The 23,479-nt window shown below is 50.0% G+C and overlaps 1 protein-coding gene across 1 annotated transcript; it reads left to right on the top strand.

The window, feature by feature from the left end:
• The first annotated feature begins 318 nt into the window (after positions 1-318).
• Positions 319-22,127, top strand: LOC139680550 (uncharacterized). Its single transcript, XM_071573251.1, has 13 exons — positions 319-505; positions 981-1,088; positions 4,936-5,002; positions 8,368-8,727; positions 8,980-9,095; positions 9,222-9,348; positions 10,227-10,426; positions 11,041-11,364; positions 11,750-12,400; positions 13,277-13,602; positions 14,108-15,008; positions 19,409-19,748; positions 20,016-22,127. The coding sequence occupies exons 1-13, from the start codon at positions 343-345 to the stop codon at positions 21,046-21,048; spliced, it is 4,716 nt and encodes a 1,571-aa protein (XP_071429352.1). The 5' UTR covers positions 319-342; the 3' UTR covers positions 21,049-22,127.
• The last annotated feature ends 1,352 nt before the right edge of the window (positions 22,128-23,479 follow it).

Genomic DNA, 23,479 nt, shown 5'->3' with positions numbered 1-23,479 from the left:
TTGAAGTTAAGGCATTTTAGTGGAAAATTAGGTTTTATTTATGCCTTAGTTTGGAGTTAAACCATTAAAACCTGTCTGCAAAATAATTAGGTTTGCTGCCTTTTGGTGTGACAGAAAAGCTCAACCCAAGTGCTGCAGTGACTGTTTCTGCCTGCCCTCTGTGTCCCTCGTGTTAAGATTTCTCTGGAGTGAAGTTTGCGTCAAGCAGACCCAGTTGGGCTTCTAGTCTGCTAAGATGTTAAGTTTAATCTTGTTCCAGTTTAATTTTAATGTCATGGATTGAAATTATATGCATGGCCATTTTTCTTTTTTGCGAAGAGTTGGATTTGGAACGAAAGCAAAATGGCTCGAGGACGCAAGAGCAATAGCATCAAACAGAGCGACTTCACTAACAGCACCAACCCTCAGGATTTAGAGAGAAGACTTTTTGTCGGCAATTTGCCCACAGACCACATGACTCGTGAAGAAATGGAAGAGATATTTTCAAAATATGGCAAAATCAGGGGTTAGTATATTATCTTATGGCTTTTTGTGGCAGGGATTTCAGTCAGACATAAATCACTTCATGCTTGTCAAATGCTATTTGATGATGATGAGAGGAGTGACTAATGTTGTTCCTAAAAAGTGACCTTTTAATGATAACTTCCTCTGCCTGAGTTTTCTCTGGAAAAGCGATTCCTTCAGTCCAGCTCAAACAAAATGCAAATATGTCCGCTGTGTTTCAGCTCTTGAGGTCACAGTGTGATGTTACAACGCTCCTTCAAGTGACTTCTTAGCCTCTTAATCAAATCTTGGTCACTTCACGGGCTGTACTTTGGTCACTACCTTGTCAGAAGGGAGTTGATCAGAGCCTTTGAGATCTGATTATTTTTCCCAGGAGGTTTTCCCTGGTGGTTTCTGGGAGCTGAGCTGGCGGGTTAGGTGTGGGTGGGCCCTGTGGCGTGGTTTAACCGCTCTTGCCCTGCTGTTGACTCTTGCAGCCCTCAGCATGTACCATGGCTATGGGTTCGTGCAGTATGACCGTCTAGAAGATGTCCAGGCCGCTCTGGACGGTGAGAAGGGTCGCCTTTATAAAGGGTATAGATTAGGTAAGGAAACTGCTCCGCGCTCCCTGACCCAGCATGCGTTCGGGAGAGAGAAAGAAAGAAAGAGCTTTTGTTTGAAAGCTCTCTGAGACTCGCCCCGCCTCAGTCTCACATCACTCAGTGTGGATTTGCCTCCTGAGTTCCTGCTGTGCTTCCCCTGCCCTGTGGGGCTCGCCTTGCTGCCTGGGCCTTACCTCTGAATCCTTATGTTACTGTTTGGGAAGCTGTTACCCTGTGTAAGAATCTGCAACAAGTAAGCCTGGACAGCAACTGTTGAAACCTCCAGCACAGTTTCATAACATTTATAAACCAAAACTGGGCTTCATCTTGACACGCTCAGAGAAATTGGTCACAGCACTCAGCGACTGGTTGGATAAATAACCTTCACTGGGATTTTTGCCCCTGTGGAACCAGCCTGCTGAGCAGTGCTATAAATACTGATTACTTTAAAAAGGACATTTTCATAAAGATAATTCTGCTACATGTGCTGGGAGCAGAGTTATATGGAAATGAGTAGTTAGAAATCCACGAGTAATCTTCTAAATGGAAGGAAAACAAATTACTTTCACATAAGCCTGTGCTAATTTGAAGAAAAACAGTTTTCCTTAGAAAAGAATGAAAGGAGCAATAAATAGTATCCTGTGGGAAGGTGTGTGTGCAGTGACAAACAGGAGCCTGGGGATGGAAATGGCACAAATAGACAAGAAGAATGGAAGGATATGGGAAGAAACGATGTCCAGCATTGTCCAAGTGTAGAGGCTTAAACAGGAACAGCTGTAGCTGTTTTAGAAGCTCAGGGGTAACTGACTGGAAATGATAAAATTCCTGACTGGAGAGGACCAGTTAATGTTTCTGCACCGTTTTTGAAGAGGCAGGAGGTGTGTTTAATACAATTTCCATTTCAGTAGCAAAACAAAAAAGGTAAAACTGCAGATACCAAAACTAGACCTCTCACAAGAATTAACACCTGTGAGGCTCAGTGAAGTGCAGACCTGCCTAGGCTGTTACTGGTGTTTTTCCACAAGCCTTGGAAAACTAGGGAGTTTCCAGGGAGCCAGTAGAGTGCTGCAAGTGAGCCAATAGCGTAAATGGGATGAGTCTGGAAACAGAGGGATTCTTTCACCTGACACTGCTGGAAAGGGAATTGATTAATGCCAATCAAAATAAATAGTGTCTAACTTAGTCCTGCCCTACTGCAAGCTCTGTAGCTCGAAGTAGCAGACATGGAGATTGCTGGAAGGTGTTTGATTTGATAAGAAACCAGAACAGTTAAACCAGAGTTAAATGGATTTCAGAGTGTTGTAACACAGATGGAGTTTCTCAGTTCTTTGAGTCATGGTCTGGAAAAACTAATTTCTGACCATACAGTGCTTTTATAAGTGACTTGGAGAGAAAATAATGTTTTTGAAATAGAATGAAATAATGAAGATTGGGTCAGTGATTGTGAAAGGACCTGAACTTGTTGACTGGATGCAGACAGACCTGAGCTTTCAGTGAAGCAGAAAGGGAGGGTCTGTGCCCAGGCAGTGCTTTGGGCATCCTTGGCTGTACAAAACACAGGAGTGTCAGTAGGGAGGTTCTGGTACCTGTGGGTTTGTGCTGCTGGAATATCATGTTCAATTCTAGTTTGCCTGAATTCAAAAAAGGATAATGTTAAATTGGAGAAGCCTTGGAGAAATGTGAAAAAGGTTTAGAGTTAAAGAACAAAACTAGCAAAGGCCTCAGGAGAGAAAGGAGTGATGTGATTTGTGTTACAGACAGACGTGGAGATCAGAGAGCTTTAGTAGGCATAGGTGTGACAATTCCCTAAATAGGAATAAATGGTTTTCTCTAACAGCAGAGTAATTGGCTTCTGTAGTAACTTGCTGGATTTATGGTGGTTTCTGTGCTCTGAAAACTTTTAAATTGGAATTGGATGTTTTGCTAAAAGATAAGCACTAGTTCAATGCCACTACTGCACTTGAGATAGGAATGGGATTCCAGAAACTCCTGTCACCTGTGTTTGTTCAGAAGGTTGCAGTGTGATTACAGTGGCCTTGTCATCTCAAAATCCTTCAGGATAGAAGACTTTTTGTTTGGGTTTTTTTCCGGAAGCTTTGTCAGTGTTCAAATACTTGTAAATGCTGTTCACATTAAATAAAGTGTTATTAAATCTCTTCATTTTGCACAAGAGAAGGATCCCTGCCAAAGTTTTTTTTTTCTTCTAGTAAAATATTTTTGTGCAGATTTAAATACTTTTATTTGAAAGAAATGTATGGTATTGAGTGTAACAATCGTAATAGGTTTCTGCAATGGCATCTTAAAACAGAAAATAAAAGTAATCTTAAACCAAAGAAAGCAGCTAGTGTCTTGATTAAAGATAACCCCTTGACTTTAAGGGGAAAAATTATCAACTAAAAGATAAATGCAAAGAGAACAGATACTTCAGCTGTGCAGCCTGAGTGTTAAATATAATTGCTAATAACATAACAAGGTAAAAGGTTTTGGGAGACTTTAACTCTAGTGTAGGATTACAGAAGTATTTCCAGAGATGCACAGAAGTTTCATATCTTTAGTGAGTAAAACTGTGGAGAATAAATGTCCTTCAGATGTAGTTTGTGATAGAAGATTCTGCAGCTGTGTTTGATCCTGGAGAGATACTTTGGGGTCCGGTGAATGTTGTTATGCTGCAGTTGTAGCAGTTCATGTTCCAATTGCACTCTCTTCTCTCCCCCCAGAGAAGGAGAATGTGCTGCTGCTTCATTGGCAAGAGAAAAAAACCAGACCTGATCCCTTATTTCAATTTTAATCTTGAAAATAATGAAGCATAGTTTGAGAAATTAGAAAAGATGCTAAGACTGGGTCTGCCTAAAGAGATTGTGGCATGTTTATTCTCTTGCAAGGGCTTTGAAAGTAGTTAATGTAAATAACTCATCAGAAATGTTAATTGTTGATAGATTCTGAGGGAGCAGATAGGGCCTAGGTTTGGTTTGTTCTTTTCCTTAAAAGGCTCTTGGTAAAGTGTTCAAAGTCACTTCTGTTTGCTCTTGCCCCACTCCAGTGCATTCTTTCATCCCCAGTCAGCTGTCATGGGAGACTTTGCTTTTTAACAGTAGAACAGTGTGGGGCCCTGCCAGTTCTGGGCAACTTCACTTTTGGTGGTTGAGAACAAGACTCTGTGTCTTCAGCTCTCTTACTTCTTTGTGTTTCACTTCATGGAGTTTTTCATGGAGATGTTGAGAAGCCAACCAGTTCTCAAATTTCTGATCTGTTGCCTCAGTTTGCATCATGTTAGCAGGGGTGTTTTGAATGCACCGTGTTGGCTTCACAAGGAGCTTGTGCTCCAGGCTCTCAGATCCCATTCCTCAGTGGTGGGGGCTCCTTAACTGCAGCAGTCCCTTGGAAGGCCACTGGAGAACCCTTGGATTATTTCCAACAAGGGTAGTGGCATGTTCCATTGAACAGGACTGGCTGTGAACTTAAGACTGTGCTGGCCATCATACCTTTCTGGGAGGTTTTCAGACTCTGCTTTTTCTCCTAGAGTCCATGAGTCGCTTTCTGCTCACTCATAGACTGCAGAAGAAAGAGGTTCTCTTATGGAATGAAGAGTCTGGATGTAGGCCTGAACATGCAGGGTTAAAACTTCACCCAAAGCTGTCCACCCTATTTTGAAGTCAGAGAAATCCATGAAATTTTCATTATGTTGTACTATCTAAACTTAATAAAAAATTGTCAAAGTGACAATGTCTCTCTGCTGAATGGATTTTCTTGCACCATCTGGGTGTTGTTGAGCTTAAGTTGCTTGAATTGTGTTGATGATCTTTTTTTTTGTTTCATAGCATTGAACAGATGGGTTGATTATTCTTTACAGATATTAATAAAGCAGTGGAAAGAAGAAATATGAATAAGGCTTCATCAAGGTCCAGTCCAACACGAAGGTAAAGTACCTGGAAGCAGTGAGTTGTCCTAGGAATTCAGGCCGGCCGGGCGTGAGCCCAGTGGTCTGTGCTAAATGTCTGTGTCTCTTCCCCACCGCCACTTCCCCAGTCAAACAGCGATGCTCCAGCTCTGGGAGCCCTCCTGGCTCTCACACCTTGGGAGGCACGAGGGAAACTCGTGTCTGCTGATGTTCCTGCAGCCAAGCGTTGGGTTTTGCAGCACAGGCTGTAAGAGACTTGTGAGGAAGAGTACCCTTGGTGTTTGTTCCTGCCTCCAGATCGGAGAAGCCAATGCACATCCAAGGAGTGTCAAGGGCTGCAGCACTGGGAACGCTGCAGAGGACTTCGGGGCCTCGCCTCTTCTGGTGTTGAAAGCTTCCGGTGCTGGAATGAGGCTGGAAAAGAGCACTTGAACGAAGCACAAGACGGAGCAAAATGTCTCTTGCGTGGTCCTGCCTGTGCCTGTGTTGTCTGTGCTTGGAGCCCCCACAGCCCTCTCTGTGCAGTCACTGACATGAACCTTCCAGCTTCTCCTGGTATCCCACCCCTTGGTGGGCACAGCGTGTGCAGCTTCTGTACCTTCTCTGGGTGGGAAGTCACAGGCAAGAGAAGACATGGACTGACCTGATACGGGATGAGTACTTCACTTTCCTTGCCTCAGCATTACACTGTGCATGAAGATGTGCTGTGGTGTAGTTTGGTATAAGGCATCCACCCCATGTGCCTGTACTGTAAAGCTTTCCACACAAAGGAGTGGTTCTTGTTGAACTTGGAGATAATCAACCTCCCCTGACTGGTGTGCTTTACTAACTTGACCTGTTAAATTACCAAAAGTGAGAAACAACTGCAACTTACAAGACATCTGCACCAAAGAAAAAGCCCAGAGAATGAGTAACTTCAATTCTTGGCATGGTCTAGGATTCTTTATGTGCTGCACTCACCCTGCACAGGGCTGAATGTGCCTGTAGAGACCAGTGAGTGGGTGTCAGGCCCAGGAAGTGCTTTGGGCACACAGCTGGAATTCCTGTAACAGATGCCACAAGCCTTGGGCCGGGAAGCATCAGGTGTGTTCCGTGCTGGCGTGAGGACCCGGGGAGTGCATGAGCAGCAGGCACTGATGGCAAGTCTTTGGCGCCAAGCAGGGCTGTGGGGCTGAGGGGCAGGCGCCCGTGCCAAGAGTGTTGGTCCTCTGACCACGCTGCAGAGGGTCAAGCAGCAGGCACTGATGCCATGGGCATCAGAACCTGTGTCATCCTGCATGTGAGATGCCCATTTTGTGAATCCAAGGAGCACTGGAGGTGCATGAGCCGTGGTGCTGTGGGCACCAGACTGTGGACTGAACTACTGCCACAGCTGCCAAAGGCTTTGATGCTGCTGTGACAGGCACTGCATTCCAGCTGGCACTGCAGGCACAGTGAGCTTCTCATGTGTTTGGCACCAGGTCCCAAGCAGCACCCTGGGCATGTGTGGTGATGAGCTCACAGTCATCCAGTTGTGGCCATGGCTGTGGACGATGGACTGGACCGTGCTGTGGCCTGGGCACAAGAGCTGCTCATGCCGGGGTGCAGAGCCCCATGCTGTGCCACAGGCACTGCTGCCAGGCTGGCAGTACCGAGCCCTGAGCAGATGCGGCAGCAGTGCCAACACTGCAGGAGTCAGATCATGGTGACTGAGGCGTTGAAGAAGCTGTGTCCTTGTGCTGCCACCTCCCTCATGCAGGGCAGCCAGACCGATGCAAGGGCCGAGGGGACCTGTGCCACATCTCTGCTTCCATCACAGTTGTGTGTTGTTCATTCTGGATCTTTTTGTCTCTGCGGATAACAAACATGGCTTGTTCTGGTCACCTCCACTCCAGCAGAATAAATGTCATATGCCAAACAATTCCCCTGCATCTGGCTGTTTTGCTAAAATGGTCTCACAGCTATGGAAAGATCAGATACTCAGTATCCATTGAGCAAGTCAAGTTTCCCAGGAATTTCTGCCATTGGTTATTATAGATCTGGGGGGAAGGGGACCATGACTCTCATGGGATGTAGTTTCAATGCAGGTCGTAAACAAAAAGTGGATTTGCCTGTTCAAGAGGCTGAGGGAGTTTGTCTGCAAACAGTGTGTCTCTCTTGGGAGAAGGCTACAGTGGCAACTCTAGTTTGTCCTGGCTTGTATCTGGTATGCAAACAGAGAATGCCAGCACTCCTGTGGGCCCCCAGCACAGCTGGATGTCTGTCATCAAAGTCCATACACAGACTCTTGCTCTCCATCTCATTCCTTTCTGCTCTGCCTGACACTGAACTTGGGGACATCCGATTTGCTGTTCTCACCAGGTGAGCACTGCGTGATTGCACTGCAGTGGGCGCAGACTTACGTTCTGCTTTGTCTTGCATAAACTAGATTAGGCTGGTTGAGAACTGTAAAAGTCTTGTCAAGTTTGGGAAATAAAAAGATTGAAAAAGATGGGTTTTTTGATGATGTTTGTCAGTATTTTGGGGAAAGAATATTTGAAACACATGAAGCTCAGTGGTGTCTCTGCAAGTTTTTTTATGTTTGGCTTTGACTACGAAGAAGTTACATTTTTTCTCTGGATAATAGAATACAACATGGAAAAACTCCCAATGTTTTGGGAAAAGATGAAGACTGGAACATTATTCTTCTTGCCTCTGAAGACAGTGCAGTACAAAGTCTGAATGAGATGAATCATTCAGATCCAACAGAGAAGCCTGTTGTGGCTCCTGAGGATGTGGTGCTGGTTGGGTTTGGTACCCTCTTAACACGGGGCATCATAAGGCTGGTTTTCTACAGAATTATCCCTCAAATCCAGGACATGGCAGTAGCTGTCACTGCTTTCTGTCAGCAACACAAACCCAGCCACAATGTGGAACCTGCAGTGTCTTTGGACAGAAGCTGCTCTTCTTTTAATCATACGCCAAAAATACTTCACTTGTTCTGCTATCATTGATGAATGAATTTAATGGAGCCCTTGAATGCTCCTGGCTATCACATATTTTTGGATAGTAACCTATATCACCTTAAATTCTCTCAAACAATTTGCAGAACGTGTTTGAAGGGTGATCTGTGGCTGATGTTGGAGGACAGAGACCTTGAAATGGTGGTTTCTGAAGTGCCTGTTCACTTCTTCTACAGGTGCTCTGCACTTCTAGTGATGCTTCATTAAGGAGCTTTCTCTTTAGAAGAGCCTTCTCCAGACTACTTCAAAAATACAATTTTGGGGCAATTTTTGCTGTTGTGGGTTAGGAGGGAGGATTCAGTGCTGAGAGAAGGGTCGATGTGGCACCTCAGGTAAGAGATGTAGGGATAACCATACTAGTGTCGTTAGCAGGCTAATGGAATTTCCCTGGTGTTTTCCTCAGAGACCCATACGCCTATGGGGATGGCCGAGATGCCAGACGTGACCGCTCCCCTCTTCGGGGGAGCCCACGGAGAGACCCCAGAGATGGCAGGGATGGCAGGAATGGGCGAGATGCCAGAGATGCTCGAGACATCCGACCTAGAGACATGCGTGACGCCAGAGACCACAGGGACCCACGGGACCTGCGAGACCCACGGGATATCAGGGACCCCAGGGACTTGCGGGACCCGCGTGATGTTAGAGATCTTCGTGACCCACGGGAGCCGCTGTATGACCGATACAGGGATCCGCGGGATATGAGAGGGGCACGAGATGTGAGGGATCCACGGGACATGAGAGATCCTCGAGACCCTTTGTACAGGTACTCTCCATGGGATTGTATTTGCCACCACCACGTTTTTATTGGCGTTTTTGCCACATTGACTGTGCTGGTTTGAGTGGTGTCAGGTGTTTAAGGAAATCGCCCTGGCTGGGGACAGTTGTGATGTGGGCAGTGCATGGGTACCTCAGGTACTAAACTTGGGGAAGGTCTGTGTGTGGTTCTGTGGCCAAAGTCATTGAGTGAGATTGTGCTGGAGCACAGAAACCTTTGCTCTTTCTGTGAATGTTGCAGACGAGATGAACCTTACGACCGTTATATGCGTGTTGAGGACTATTACCGGCGCAAGGACGACTCTTACTACGACCGCTACAAGGACCATTTTGATAGAGCACCAGTGAATTCAGAGGGTGAGTACCTGTAACACCTCAATGGGACGGTGCAGAGGATGCCACAGTGGCAACCTCGTGGTGTTCTGTGCCCCTCTGAGCAGGTCTAAAGGGCATCACTTGTTCTATCTCTGTGTCTCCTTTCAGACCGCCTGAAGCGCGAGGAGCGGCGCCGGGAGGAGCTGTACCGTCAGTACTACGAGGAAATCAAGAGACGTTTTGATGCAGAGAGACCTGTGGATTGTTCTGTAATAGTGGTGAATAAACAGACAAAGTAAGAAAATACTTACAACCACTTTTGTTACTACATGGTAAAAGAGAACGGATTTAAATTTAGTCCTGCCTTGAGGCTGTTTGTCTTACAGGTTGCTCTTGAGAAATATGGCTTTAGAGTCCCCAGAAAGCTACAGTTGGTTTAAGGGAGAACACTTCTGGTGACCACTACAGTGTTTGCCTGCAAAAGCATTAAATTGACCCAAGGTGTGGGTGCGTGCAGACCGAATTCCTCAGACTGCATGTGCAGTCATCAGTATTGCAGCTTTAGTACTGAGTATAGTAAGCTTAAAAAAACCCTTGGCAATCTTAAGCTGAGCCTTGCTAGCTGTGGTTTGTGCGTGAAAGTGGAAGTCTGCAGGATTGATACAGGAGCAGTGGATCCAGAGATGCTGTGTTGACAGTCAGAGCAAAAAGCAGCTACTGGAAGAAGGTGGGATAGTAAAGAACGAGGCACATTTGAACAGTGGAGATACTGAACATAGCAGGAGTAACAGAGTTCTGTAGATTGGCTACTCTGCTCTGTACCCCTTAGACTTCTGCAGGAGTAAGTTTTTTCCCTTAATGAGTTCAGTTTAAACACACGTATGTGTGAACAAATTTATAATAGTGTAAATTCCTTTGCAAACACACTTTCTCAGCTAAACTAAGGCTTGATTTGTAATTTATTTCAGTTAAACTGAAATGACCGATTCAGATCAGAATAAGGGCTTTTGTATTACTGTAATGGAATTGCTTTAGTAGTGTCCTGGTAAACATGATGAAGTTGGGCAAGTCATCAGAAAAGCGAATCTGAGGTGGTGGAGAGGGTGAATGTGGCAATGTTTCTGTTTCTGAGTGTGACTGATGTGTTAAACTGCTGGCCTTGCTTTGTGATAGGGAGTACGCGGAGTCTGTGGGGCGGAAGGTGCGGGATCTGGGCATGGTGGTGGACTTGATCTTCCTCAACACAGAGATGTCACTGACACAAGCCCTGGACGATGTGAGCAGAGGAGGGTCTCCTTTTGCCATTGTCATCACCCAGCAGCACCAAGTTCACCGCTCTTGCACGGTTAACATCATGTTTGGCACCCCACAAGGTACTGAGTTCTCAGCAGGCTGTGAACTTCATGGTCATTCCGAACCTTTCTCTCAGGCAGAATCACACAGGACAAAGTTCATTCTTGCTGTCACATAAGTAATTATTAATGATTTGACATGGTGTCATAAATGTAAATATCATTATCTGCAAGCTCCCGTAATACTCTTTTGACCTTTGTCAAAAGTGCTGTCTAATTCCTGCCAAGAGGGAATTTCATCTGTGTTCTTGGCTCCTAACACTGCCTGCCTTCCTGTCTCAGGGGAAGGCATGGACCCTGGTGCGAGAACTAGCTGCACTGCTCTGGGAGATCTCTGAGAGCAGTGCAGCCATTTCTAGTAATAAGAACACAGCTGAGACTCCCTCATTTTTAGGATGACAGGATGTCTGCTTGGAGCCCTCGGCTGTGGAAGGAGGGTCTGGCCTTGCTGGGCGATAGCCATGAGCCTTTTGTTGGCTTTGGAAATGTAACTGTTTCCATGTGCCTGGGGAGTTGCCAAATCTGCACTCCCTGGGCAGTGCCTGCTGCTGACTGTGCTGTGCTGTTGGGCAGGAGGAGCAGCACTTCCATCAGTATCGCTTCAGGTCACTCAGAGCATTCCTTTCCTTGTGCAGAACACCGCAACATGCCCCAGGCTGATGCCATGGTGCTGGTGGCAAGGAATTACGAGCGCTACAAAACAGAGTCCCGGGAGAAGGAGCGGGAGGAGATCGCCCGGCAGGCTGCCAAGATGGCAGACGAAGCTGTTCTGCAGGAGCGGGAGCGCCCACCCCCCATGGAGGAGGGTGTCAGAGGAGGTCACCCTCCCGGGATCCAGGGTCTCCTGAACCTGCTGGCAGACAATCGTTACCTGACTGCTGAGGAGATAGATAAAGTCATTAATTACCTGCGAGACCGAAAGGAACGGTTACTGCGGGGCAGCTCTGAATCTCTGCAGGGTGAGTCTCTCAGCCCCAGACAAGGTTTATCATGTGGTTTGTGGCCCTTGGAGCTGGCGCAGGAGAGAGAAGAGTCCCCGGGACCACAGAGGAGTCTGAGAGCGTAATTTTACTGAGATGGACATGTCCTTGGGAGTCCTGAGACAATTCAGAGTTTTCATGTGGAAGACCATACTGGATTCTCTCAGGGCAACCATGGGACTACCATAACTGGTTGGACTGTTACACACAGTTCTGCAGAGTGGTTTGGGTTCCAGAGCTGTGCAGTTCTGATCACAGGGTGGGTGTTCATTGATGTGTCTTTGGTAGCTGTTTCACTAGTTTTCTTTAGATGCCCCTTCCAGGACATTTGCAGAGCTTTAACCATCTTTCCTTTCTTTCTCAGCACCCATGTCAAGACAGCCTTTGGGGGCACCTTCAGGATCATCACTGGGTAGTCAGTCGAGCCTTCCAAGCTCTCAGGCTCATCAGGGTTCACAGCCTCTGGTCTCTACTCCTTCTGTTCCAGTGTCCTCTTCTAATCCTCAGCAGGAGCTTCAAGCAAAAATCCTCAGTCTCTTCAACAGCGGGGCAGCAGCAGCAGCAGCTGCGGCAGCAAACAGCAGTCCCGCGGTCCCTGCGGGCTCTTCAGGCAGCACTCCCAACCAGAACTTTGCTAACCTGGCCGGTGGGCAGCCCCGGCCAGCACAGATGAGTGCTGGGAATTTAAACCAGGCTCAGCAGAGATTGCAGACTCCAAGCACGCAGCTTCCTGCTCTCCCGGGCCCTTCGAGAAATGCGGGTCCGAGGCCTGGGGCTCCACCACAACCTCAGCCACTCTATGGCCAGCACCAAACCCGCCTCCCTGCGCCTGGCAGTGTGCCTGCCCAAAGGCCAGTGTCTTCTGGTATCAACTTTGACAACCCCAGTGTACAGAAAGCCTTGGACACCCTTATCCAGAGTGGTCCTGCGCTCTCCCACCTAGTGAGCCAAACTGTGGCCCAGGGGCGAGCAGGGTCCTCAGCCCAGCAACCGATGGGTTCCTACCAGCGACACTACTAAAGCTGAGCTGTCAGGCCTGTTCCCCTTCCCTTTGCCATTCCATACTTATAGCTGTTTAAGGAGTCTCCTGTCCTTGACCCGGGACAGATGCCCTGGACATGCATGTCCTCTCCACTCTGGTGAGAGCATACCCCCCACAGTATTGCTGTCGACGGTTGCTGGTGATGCCCTTCCTCTCCTTGATCTGGTTAACAATGTTTGGAAGAGAGTGCTCGGTTTTCTTTGCAGCACAATGTGCGAAGCCACATTGGACCATTGGTTGTATTGTCCATCCCAGAAGCTGCCACAGTATCAGCCCTACTGCATTAGCCTCACTGCCAGCACCTGGTGCATCTTTCCAATGAGGTGCAGTCTGGGCTCACCGAATGGTCTCAGCATATTTTTGGGTCCATGGTTTTGAGGAATTGGGGGACTGAACAGAGCGTCGTGCTGATGGGCCTTGGACACCCACTGCTGTGGAATAGGCACTATTTTAATTTGGACTTTTTTTTTTCCTTCTTCTTTTTTTAATGTTGTATAAGTCAGCTGGAAAGTACAGTGATAGCACTAGCAGCCGAAATCTTGAAGCACATGCCTGACCACTGCTCAGTAACCAGGACTGTGCCCGGCAGTCCCTCTGCAGCTGCCCTGCTCTGTCCCGGCATGGAGTCAGGTCCTCGTCCTGGGCTCAGCACAGATCTGCAACACAAGAGCTTCCAGCCAAGGCAGAGATTTCAAATGGTCTGTCAGTTTTCCTACACCAAGTAATCAGTGTTAAGATTGATCTGTTAAATTTGGTGTTTAAGTTTTGTTTTCTTACAATCTTTGGGACAGTTGTTAGTGTAGTCACTGCAGCCATTCTGATATGCTGCTGGCCCTCTCCTGACACCAGGTAGCAGCGGGGAATGCTGCTTTCCGAAACCTTACCTTGCTGTTGGTGGCATGGTGGCACAGCCCAGCGGTGGGACCATGTGGGGCAGGCGGGGCGACTCCGGTCCGGTCAGGGTGGTCACTGGGTGGTCATCGGGCGATCCCAGTGTGTCCGGTCGGGGCGGGCCCGGCCGCCCTCCCACCCACATGAGCCACGTTCCTGCAGCATCCCCCGCGTGGCCCCGTGACAATAACCCACTGTCGGTGTCTTTGGTGACCCGCCCGCGCTCGGTGTTCCCAAATAAACAGATCCCCGTGCGGCAGAAAGCCTGGATACCCCCAGCAGCAGTACCCAAGGACTACATTAAAAATATTAAAAATAGTTTCTGCAGCAGATTTATTTGAACAGCAGATAAACCAGCACTGAAATAACTGCTCAGGAATTCAGTGAGTCCTTGACTCGTTGTATTTTTACATATATATAGATATCTATATCTGAAAAGTTCTGGGAACTAAAAATTATTTACTGCTGCCACAGAAGTTACTCATCTGGGGGATACCAGGACACTTTGTGGGTTTGAGATCCACTGCCCTGTGTCCCCATTACAGATGTGCAAGGCAGAAGATACAGCCAGTTCTGGTTGAGGCACGTTCCTGGGAGTGCTTTCCCAGTGCCCTCCAGGTGTGTCGGTGCTCTTGGTTTGTCAAGGCAAAAAGGCTTTTGGGAGGAAGAAAAAGCAAATTGCTACCAAAGTTTGGCTTTGCGTGGGTTATCAAATTCTCCTGGGAAATGGTGGTTTTGTCTTAGTTTTGCCTGGCCCAAAGCCACACTGTCTGCGGACACACCTGGCAGAGGGAAAGGAGGGTCCCCGACTGTCACCTGGATGTGACGGCCACCCAGGGAAGCTCTTATCCTTCCCTGGAGCCAAACCAACGCTCGGGACACAGCTGGGTACGGTTCCTGGGGAGGAGGGAGGAGCGGTGGGGCAGTGCACTGGCTCGGCCCGGCTCTGCTTGGCACGACTCGCCTCGAGCACACCCAGGACACGCCTGGAAACAGCGGGAACACATCTTGGAACGCACCTGGAACCCACGTGGACATAGCTGGAACGCGCCGGGCACTCCCCGCGCTCGCCGTCAGGCGTCGCTCCAGGCTCGGGCACGGCACGGCCGGGCTGGGCTGGGGGCGTGGCGCTTATGGGGGCGTGGCCAAGGCAGTGGGCGGGGCCGCGCAGCGGGCTCGGTGCTCTCGGTTGTTCCCGGTGCTTCCCGGTGCGGGGCCGGACCCGCGCGGTTCCCGCGATCCCGACACGTCCCCGCTGCGCCCCCGCCCCGCCGGGACCGCCCGGGACACGGGGACAGCCCCAGGCTCGCGTCCAGCCCCGAACGGCGGGGCTCCTCCCCGGCCCCGCCCCGCCCCGCCCCGCCGTGCCCGCCCGGGCTCGCGGCAGCACAGCGGGATCTCGCCGGGCTCTCGCCGGCATGGGAAAGTGTCAGTGGGTGGCAGGGCTGGGACAGCCACTCCCGCGGCTCCCGGCCAAGGCTGGCGGCGAGGAGGAGGGGAAGTGACAGGCACCGAGGACGGGGCACCGCCGTTACCGCCCCCGTCCCCGTCCCCCAGCCCGCCGGTGGCACGGACCGGCCCCGGCGCTGTGCCGTGCCAGGACTCAGCCGACAGGTCCCAACGCGTTCCCGGGCGGCCCCGCTTTCCCCGCGGTGCACACAGGACGAGAGCAGATGGAAAACAAGTAGCTGTACGGTGTACAGCACAGACCTTTAATGCTTTTAATAAAGAAAAATCGTCTAATTCTTCACTTAAGCTCAGTCCCCTCTCAGACTTCCTTGGTTTATGTTGCCCCTGGCCGTACAACCCATGGAGTTCCAGCTGTCCTGCAGTCTCAGGACTTTGGAAGAGTCCCTTCCTTTTAGAAACTTCCTAAATGAATAACCACGTTCTGTTAGTGGGAGCTGCTGATACTTGGCAGATAGGATAGAAGGATAGAATTCCTCTTCCCTTGATGGATACACTAGAGATCATTGATACATGATCTGTAACAAATTCATCAGACCAGGGCACTGTGATTATCTAGGAAATGTCAAGACAACTGTGGAGAACTTCTGGAAAGTTAGTGGACAGCAACTTCTCTGCCATTTTTATTGGAACACAAGGAAATGGGCTACTCATAAAACACAGAACCACCTCTCCCTGTCCCTGCTCAGACTGCCCATGTTTTGCCAGCAAAACAGCTCCAGCATGGACTCCTCTGCCTTGCAGGACACAAGACTGTGGCTTCTGTCACTGTTCCTTCCACAGGCCTTTGTGTGCTCTGGCTCTCCCTCCTTTCTTTCCTTCACAGAGCCACGGAGTGGGTCCTCTGACCTCAAATTTGCTCTGGAAAATTTTCTGTCTGGTCAGGGAAGGTATTTTGCTCATGTTGTCCCACTGGTGCCAATCTCCAGGTGTCGTCTCCACAGCTCTTGGTAGGGCAAAGAGCAACGTGCAGATAAAGGGGGATTGAGCAACCCAGCTCTGCAAAGACCAAGCCTGCGGGGTCAGAGGTGAGCAGAAAATCAGCAGAAGACCAACAAAACCCAAGCATCACCATGTCACATGGGAACAGGGTGAGGGAGCACCGGGGGGAGGGCTCTGGTCTGGAACAAAAGAAGTGAAGAAGACATGGCCTGGCACCGCCAGGGAGCTCCAGGCCCTGGGACTGCCAGGCAGAGCACCCAGCTGTGGGTTCAGGAGAGGGAAAGCATGTGGCAATCGCTTTTTATATTAGCATGAGGCAAAGGCTCTAGCCTGGCCCAAGAGCTGGGGCAGACGGAAGGACAGCCAACCTCTCTCCAAGTTGAGACATTGTCCCTGTCTGACATTTCGTAAGTGCTGGTTTTTTACAGCAAGTGGAGAGCAATAGATTCAAACCTGTCCTCTGCCAGGTACAACTTGTGAGTTGTTGTTGGCGCACAGAGTGCGGCTGAATAAAGAGGGACCTGGGGCTAGGAAAGGAAAAAAGAGCACTCGCCATGCTCAGAAATGAATTTCAATTTTACTTCTCTATTTTGCAGCCTTTATTGCAACACTACTCTACTTAAGTCAGTCTTTTAGGCAAAGTTCCCTCCTACCCCCAAGAGACCTTCTCACACCTCTGTGCTCTCTCCCAGCCTGTTTGCAGGGACACTGTGCTCTGGAACCCCTCACGTTCTCCTCTAGCTCCCCTCCAACACACTGCCCACAACACCTTGGGCATTGCTGCAGCTGCCAACCTCTGGCACCACCTTCTGTTCCCTGTGCCCCGGCTCTGCCCCTCTGTGCTGCACCTCTGTGAGTGAGCAGCTTCAGTGTGATGCAGCTCTGAACTAGAGCTATTGCAAAGGAAATAATAAATGGGACAATACTGCAGCAAGAAGCATCAGAAATTTCAGCCAGCCTCTTTCTACGGTATGACCCTCAGTCCACAACCCTTCTGATAAACACTTTGGTGTTTGAGCCATCAGCTCAAAGCTGGTGTCATTCCAGGGACAGCTGCTGTAGACCTGGAGCACATGAAATGGAAAGCCTGCAAGAAATCCTGGAAAAGAAGACAATTTCCAGGAAGAAAATGCCTCTGCAATGCTTTATTTTAGGTTTGAGCCCAGAGCTGGAAAGTTGTGGCTTCTGCAGTACAAAAGGCAGAATTTAATTCATGACAGAGTGGAGCAGTGAGGATGAGATTCTTTCCTCCACTTTTTCACTGTGCTGATCTCCTCCTGTTCCCCTCCCCATGTCTGCATTGTTTCACACATGAAGGGAGAGGAATCTGGATGCTATTGCATCAGACTTTTTTTCTCAAAAATGTTATGTTCTTACTAAGTAATTTGTGAGTTATGCTGTCTCCTTCCTCAGCTGAATAGTTCTGAAAAGAAGAATTCATGAAATCACTAGAAGGAAGGAGCTTTTCACAGAAGTGCTGCTTTTCTGTTGAAAATGGCTCTGTTGCGAGACAAGCTGTGGAAGGGCTGCTGCCAGTGCCGGAATCCCTTTGCCAGGAATGTCTGCATCTCTTTTCCTATCAAAAGCATCTCTGAGAAGGTTTGCCAGGACAATTATTAGCAGCCTATGCACATCTGTCCAGGCCAACTCACGGGGAGAGAGCTCGGTGTGCCCAGACCTCCGTTCAATCCTGTGGTGCGAGCCTTGCTTTGCACCTGTTCTCATCTCAAAATCCCCACTTCTCACCATGCATTTGTTATGACAAGTGCAGAAACAATTTAAAAGAGACCAGAGTTAGCTCAAAACCTGCCTGCCGAATGCTGGAGTTTTGGATAAGTGGTTAGTCCCGCCAACAAGGTTCCCATGAGAAGCTGAGAATGGATGTTGGCTCCATGAGAGTGGATGTTGGGATTTGAGGTGAGCTGGAGGAAGTTTAAAGAGATCCAGGTACAGCAGGGAGGTGAAGGGGAGAAGGGAAGGAGGGGACAGGTTGGGCATCCAACCTGAATTACCACCCAGCTGCCATGTGATCCCGGTGACTGCAGGATTACTCAGCGCTGGCCGGGAAAGCAGGTGTGGGCCACACCATCCCTGATAGGATCTGTTTCACATGACAGTTGCACAGGCATTTTATTTTGTTTGGGAAGATCAGCCCGGGCAGGAATACAACTTTCTGCTGCAGAGCAGCAAAGAATAGGGCAGGAATTTGAAGAGGGCAAATTTAGATCTCCAAAAGTATCTTGAAAAGCTGTTCAGGAATTTTACTAACCAGTTTTAGAATTTGGTTTTAGCCAACAACTGGCCAAGAGACTATCCACGCACGTAGCCGGTCACCACGCAGGAGACCTTCTCCCTGTGGGTCCCTGAGATTGGTTGGAGGTAGGAAGCACATGAGACTGATTTTAAGAGTTCGGTTGGAAGGGCCAGTTAGGGCAGCCACTGGATGTAACTGCCAGATCAGAATGCAGGATAAAGGGGCAGGATGAGGGAGTAAACAGCCAAAAGAACAAGCCCTGGCTCACTGCAACTTGCCAGTATTTGCACCCAATACAGATGTTTGTATTTATGAAGGTATGGGCTCCAAATACAACCTCCAGACCCAGCTTTCTGGCCAGGCCCAGCTCCAATTTAATCTCTGGTGCATTCACCAAAGATTAACTTGGTAGATAAAGATGGAACTAGAAATATTTGAAGCTTGAAAACATGTTAGGGGGCTTTTTGTTATGGAAAAAAAAATCCTATTAAAACGTGAAAAGAAAATGCAAATAAAAATAATAAAATAATATTTTAAAAGTCTGATGATCCACTGACTGATTCTTGAATTCTTCCTCTTTTCAGAGTTCTGAGGTTTGAACATTAAGAACAGTTGACTGTTTGAATCATATAATGCAATACCTGTTCCTCTGGCTTAACGTTACAATATTTCCCACACCGCAGGATTGCTTCACATTATTCTAAGAGGCAGTGTCATTTTCCCTGCAGTGCTGGGCCTTCTTTACTGAGGCGAGGACACTCCTACTTCCTTTAATTATATGTTTTGTTTTAAATTAATGTCCTTTATTCTGGGGATGAATCACCAGCTTGTAGACAGGTAAATGTGGGAGTTAAGAGAGTGAAAATATAAGTTTGATTCCCAAGGTGGGTGTCTTTAATTAAAACGGACATCAAGATCCAGTCTTCCTTCCCAAACTTACCCCGCAAATTGAAACACTTTTGGGCTCCACGTTCCCTTGCACGTCTCTGTTTCCTCCTGAGCCAGTGGATCCCCTTTGATTTCATGTGCGGATCCCCTGCTGCCTGTGTACCCTGACAGTTGCACCATATCCTGCAAAGTAAATACACCAGGGCAAACTCTGAGGGCCCCATCCCTGCCCGGAGCGCTGGGGAGGGAGCGCTGGCTGTGCTGGGCAGGGGCGAGGAGGAACCCGGGGCAGTGCCGTGCCCTTCTCCAGCTCCCCAGCGCTCGGCCCGGGGCTCACGGCTGGAAAACGGCTCTGTGCATGTCCCTGCGGACACTTCTGCCTGCCAGTGCCCTTTACTAAAGCAAGCACGGGATGGAGAGTAACGGGACCGGCCTTTGTTTCGCAGCTTTCCCTCTGCTTTGCGAAAACAACTTGGAAAAATCCCTCCTGCCTTGATTTCCCCATGGGTGAAACGAGACGCAGGGGGTTCTGTGCGCAGCCCCGGGCACTGCCCCGCTCTCCGGTGTCCGAGCGGAGCCCCGGCCGGCACGGCGGGAGCAGCACCAGCGCACCCGGCACACGCGTGCCCCCGGGGCCGAGCGCTATCCCACCGCTGTCCCCGCCGCTGTTCCGCCACTGTCCCCGCCGCTGTCCCCGGCCAGCCCCAACCTCCCGCACCTGCGGACCCGCAGCCGCCCCTCCCTCGCTCCCTCCCCGGGTTTGTTGTGGGCGGTCCGGCGGGCACCGCATCGCCCCGCACCGGCGCGCCCGCCCCGGGAGCCTCCTCCGGGGCCGGGGCCAGCAGTTGCCGAGCGTGCGGCGTGGCAGGCGGCCAGGCGGTGACGTGCCTGTTGCTATGGGATCCACCGCCCCTATAAATAACTGAGGAAAGGAACTTTCCTAAGTCAGAGACTTTAGGACACGGGACCCAGAACCAGATGGTCCGGAGGAGACGCGCCAGCCCCCGCCGCAGCTGCCGGAGCGGTGAAGCCCCGCCGCGACGCAGGGACTGATCCAGCCCGGGTGGGCAGCGCCGCGGGGCCGTGCCCACGCCAGAGACTGCGGCAGGGTCTGGAGCCCCCCACCCCGACGGCGGCAGCTTGACCCTCTGCCGGGGGGGGCCCCCTGCGTCGTTTCCTCCTCCCCGCATCCCCCTTTGCTTTCATGCAACGCCTGGTGGCCTGGGACGCAGCATGCCTCCCCATCCAGCCGCCCGCCTTTAAATCCATGGAAGTGGCTAATTTCTATTACGAGGCGGACTGTCTGGCTGCTCTCAACAAGCTGCACCCGCGGGCGGCCGGGGGCCGCTCCATGACCGAGCTCACCGTCGGGGACCACGAGCGAGCCATCGACTTCAGCCCGTACCTGGAGCCTTTGGCGTCGCAGCCGCCGCCTCCCTCGGCAGCAGCAGGGGGCAACTTTGAGCCTCCGTGCAGCAGCGGCGCCGGACAAGATTTCCTTTCCGATCTCTTTGCCGAGGACTATAAAGGCAGCGGCGGCAGCAAGAAGCCCGACTACACTTACATCAGCCTCGCCCGGCACAACCACCCCTGCGCCAGCCAGAGCCACAAGCCGGGGGGGCTGCCGGGCTGCTTCCCGCCGCAGATCGTGGAAACCAAAGTGGAGCCGGTCTTCGAGACCCTGGACTCTTGCAAAGGGCCCCGTAAGGAAGAAGGGGGCGCCGGGCCGGGACCGGGGGGCATGTCCTCGCCCTACGGCAGCACCGTGCGCTCCTACCTGGGTTACCAGTCGGTGCCGAGCGGCAGCAGCGGGAACCTGTCCACCTCGTCCTCCTCCAGCCCCCCCGGCACCCCCAACCCCTCCGAGTCCTCCAAGTCCGCCGCTGCCGGCGGAGGCTACTCTGCCGCCCCGGCGGGCAAGAACAAGCCCAAGAAGTGCGTGGACAAGCACAGCGACGAGTACAAGCTCCGCCGGGAGAGGAACAACATCGCGGTGCGCAAGAGCCGCGACAAAGCCAAAATGCGCAACCTGGAGACGCAGCACAAAGTCTTGGAACTGACGGCCGAGAACGAGCGGCTGCAGAAGAAGGTGGAACAGCTCTCCCGGGAGCTGAGCACCCTCAGGAACTTGTTCAAACAGCTGCCCGAGCCCCTGCTCGCCTCCTCGCCTCGCTGCTGACCCCCGGCCGGGTGGTGGGGCGAGCGGAGCCGCCGGTTCCCGGCCCGCGCTCCCGGGGCCGGGGCGAGGGGAGGCGAGAGCCCGCGGCGGGCGGGCGGGCGGGGTTGGTTTTAACTTGTGTTGTTATTGTTGGATTTTTTTTTTGTCTTTATCGACGTGTTGGCGGAAGGCTCCGCCGCCGCGCGGGGCTCGGAGCGGGGCCGGGGCTGCGGGGCGGGCGGCGCGGAGGGACCCCGGCCCGGCCCGGGCGGGCTCTGCAGGCTGCTGGGCGCTGGGGTTATTTAAAAGAGCGAGAGGAGAGCAAGGGCAAAGTGATGCAATCCTTTAAGCATGGCTGGGAATGCTGTGTACATGATGCAATCTCGTGTAACTGTCAGTCATGGATTGAGTAATCTGTTAAAGATGTTCCTACAGTTTTTTTTATTATAAAGAATAATCTATTTCTATAAGAAAATACATATGTATATTTTGGGATCTATGCATTCTTGCTACATTTGAAGCATTAATGAACAATTTTAATAAAGTTTATGACTAGGTTAAAAAGAAGTAGCTTGTTTTATTTTTGAGGCACGTTTGAAGTTAGATTAAACACAGGGCTGAAATTCCAGCTGATTCAGGCTCAATGCTGTGATCAGGGATAAGGATTTTTGTTGGTGTTTTAGCTTTCTCTGACTCAGAGAAAGGAAAAGAAAACAACCAAAACCAAAAGCCCCAAGAGAAACCCAGCAAAGAGCAAGCTGGAAGCTTTAGCCAGTTCTTGTTGCCTCATTTTATTTCCTCTAATCATTTGGTTTAGCTGCCGCTTGGGTGTTGTTTGGGGAGGAGGTGTTTGTGTTAGGGTTTTTTTTGCACTTCATGCTGTTCTGAACGTGTAGAGCAAGATGTGCTATCCAAACCATGACCAATGCTTGGCAAATAACACCAAGTCTGAAGTGGGAGGGAGGAAGAAAAAGTAAGGGAGGAAGCTGTAAATGAGTTTTTGTTTGTGTTTGGGTTTTTTTTTTCTTTACAGAGTTTCTATTCTCTATGATTCAGCATTTCTTATGTTTGTAGTTTACAGGAATAAACATGAGAAAGTAGCATTTCTGTTGGATGTCGGTAATTTCGGTCATTGCTCAGGAAGCTCCCATGAGACCTGGTCAGGTGAGAGGCTCATGAACAACCCCTTTCCCTTTGCTCTTGAGACATTTTTTTCCAAAGACTGCAGATAGAAATCTCTGATCAGGGAAGTTTGCCCCTTTGTGTGTGCATTTGCTGGGGGCAAGTGACAGGTAAGTGTGAGGTGGCAGAGGAGGAAGATGTTTGTAGCAGGCCAGAACTTTGTTTTAGAGAGATCCAAGGCTCTGCTGCTGGAACAGGTCAGCCCTGCCAGGGCTCCAGGCTGTGTTATACCCTCTTGTGTGCTGCCATGTCGAGGTCTGTAAGAAGTGAGCAGTCTCAGGCTGGTTATGTGGAGGGAATCGGGTAAATGATCAGATCTTACTCAGCATTTTCCATTTTCCTGGTAGGCCAGATTTAAATGTGAAATTTTTAGATTCTGATTCCCTGTGTCCCAGGAAAGAAACTCGTTAATCTCCTGTATTCTGACAGCTGAGCACAAAAGAGGTTTCGATTTTGTTCCTTTACACTCCAATACCAACAGCAATGGGCTGCGGGACAAATCTGCAATTTGTTGCTTATTTCTAGTGTTTCTTTAAGCAAAACATGTTTTCTACTGAAAGAGGGATTCTGCTTTTTTTGACTCTCAAGCTCAGAGCCTCCTGCGGGTCCATCAGCTGGAGCTCTCCCTGACATGTGTTACACATTCCCTGCTCCCCCAGGAGCTGTGCAGTTGTGAGCAGGGCAGTGTTGGTCCTAACACAGATTTCCCGTTTGCTTTTTAATTTATACAGTGCAGTTCAGCTGTTTTTATGAGACCCTAAAATAGATTTTCTTGGGTGAGCGAGCTCCTGCACCAGCATGACTCAAGTTGTTGCAGGCAAGATCGACGTTAGATCTTGTCTCAGCTGTCCCTCGTGACGGTGATTCCTGCAGCCTCCCGTCGCTGTTCATTTTGCTCTTCATATAGTTATGAAACTTATCCACATCATTAGACCCTATTTTCTTGTTGTGCTTAGGCCATGCAATGTTACCCAAACTTACAAGCAGTGTTCCCAGTCAGAGCCCAGCGCTGCCGAGGGTGGAACTGCTGGGGGACTGGAGATGTCCTCGGGTGCATTTTCCTTTCTCTCTCTCTTTCTTTCTTACTTACTTGCTTTCTTAATAACAAAGATTCCAGCCAGAGTTCAGTTTGTGGGGGTTGGAAGGCAGGGTAGATTGAAAGATAAGATGTACTGAAGGTATTTATATCTGTTTAAATAATAGTCCAGTTTTGGAGACAGAGCTCTACCAGGCATGAAGGAGCTAATCCCCATCCTTAAACTCTGCCTGC

Source organism: Pithys albifrons, chromosome 18 (genome assembly GCF_047495875.1).
Source record: "Pithys albifrons albifrons isolate INPA30051 chromosome 18, PitAlb_v1, whole genome shotgun sequence".
NCBI lineage: Eukaryota > Metazoa > Chordata > Aves > Passeriformes > Thamnophilidae > Pithys > Pithys albifrons.
The sequence above is the reverse complement of the archived record's forward strand: the minus strand, read 5'-3'. Positions and strand labels throughout refer to the sequence as shown.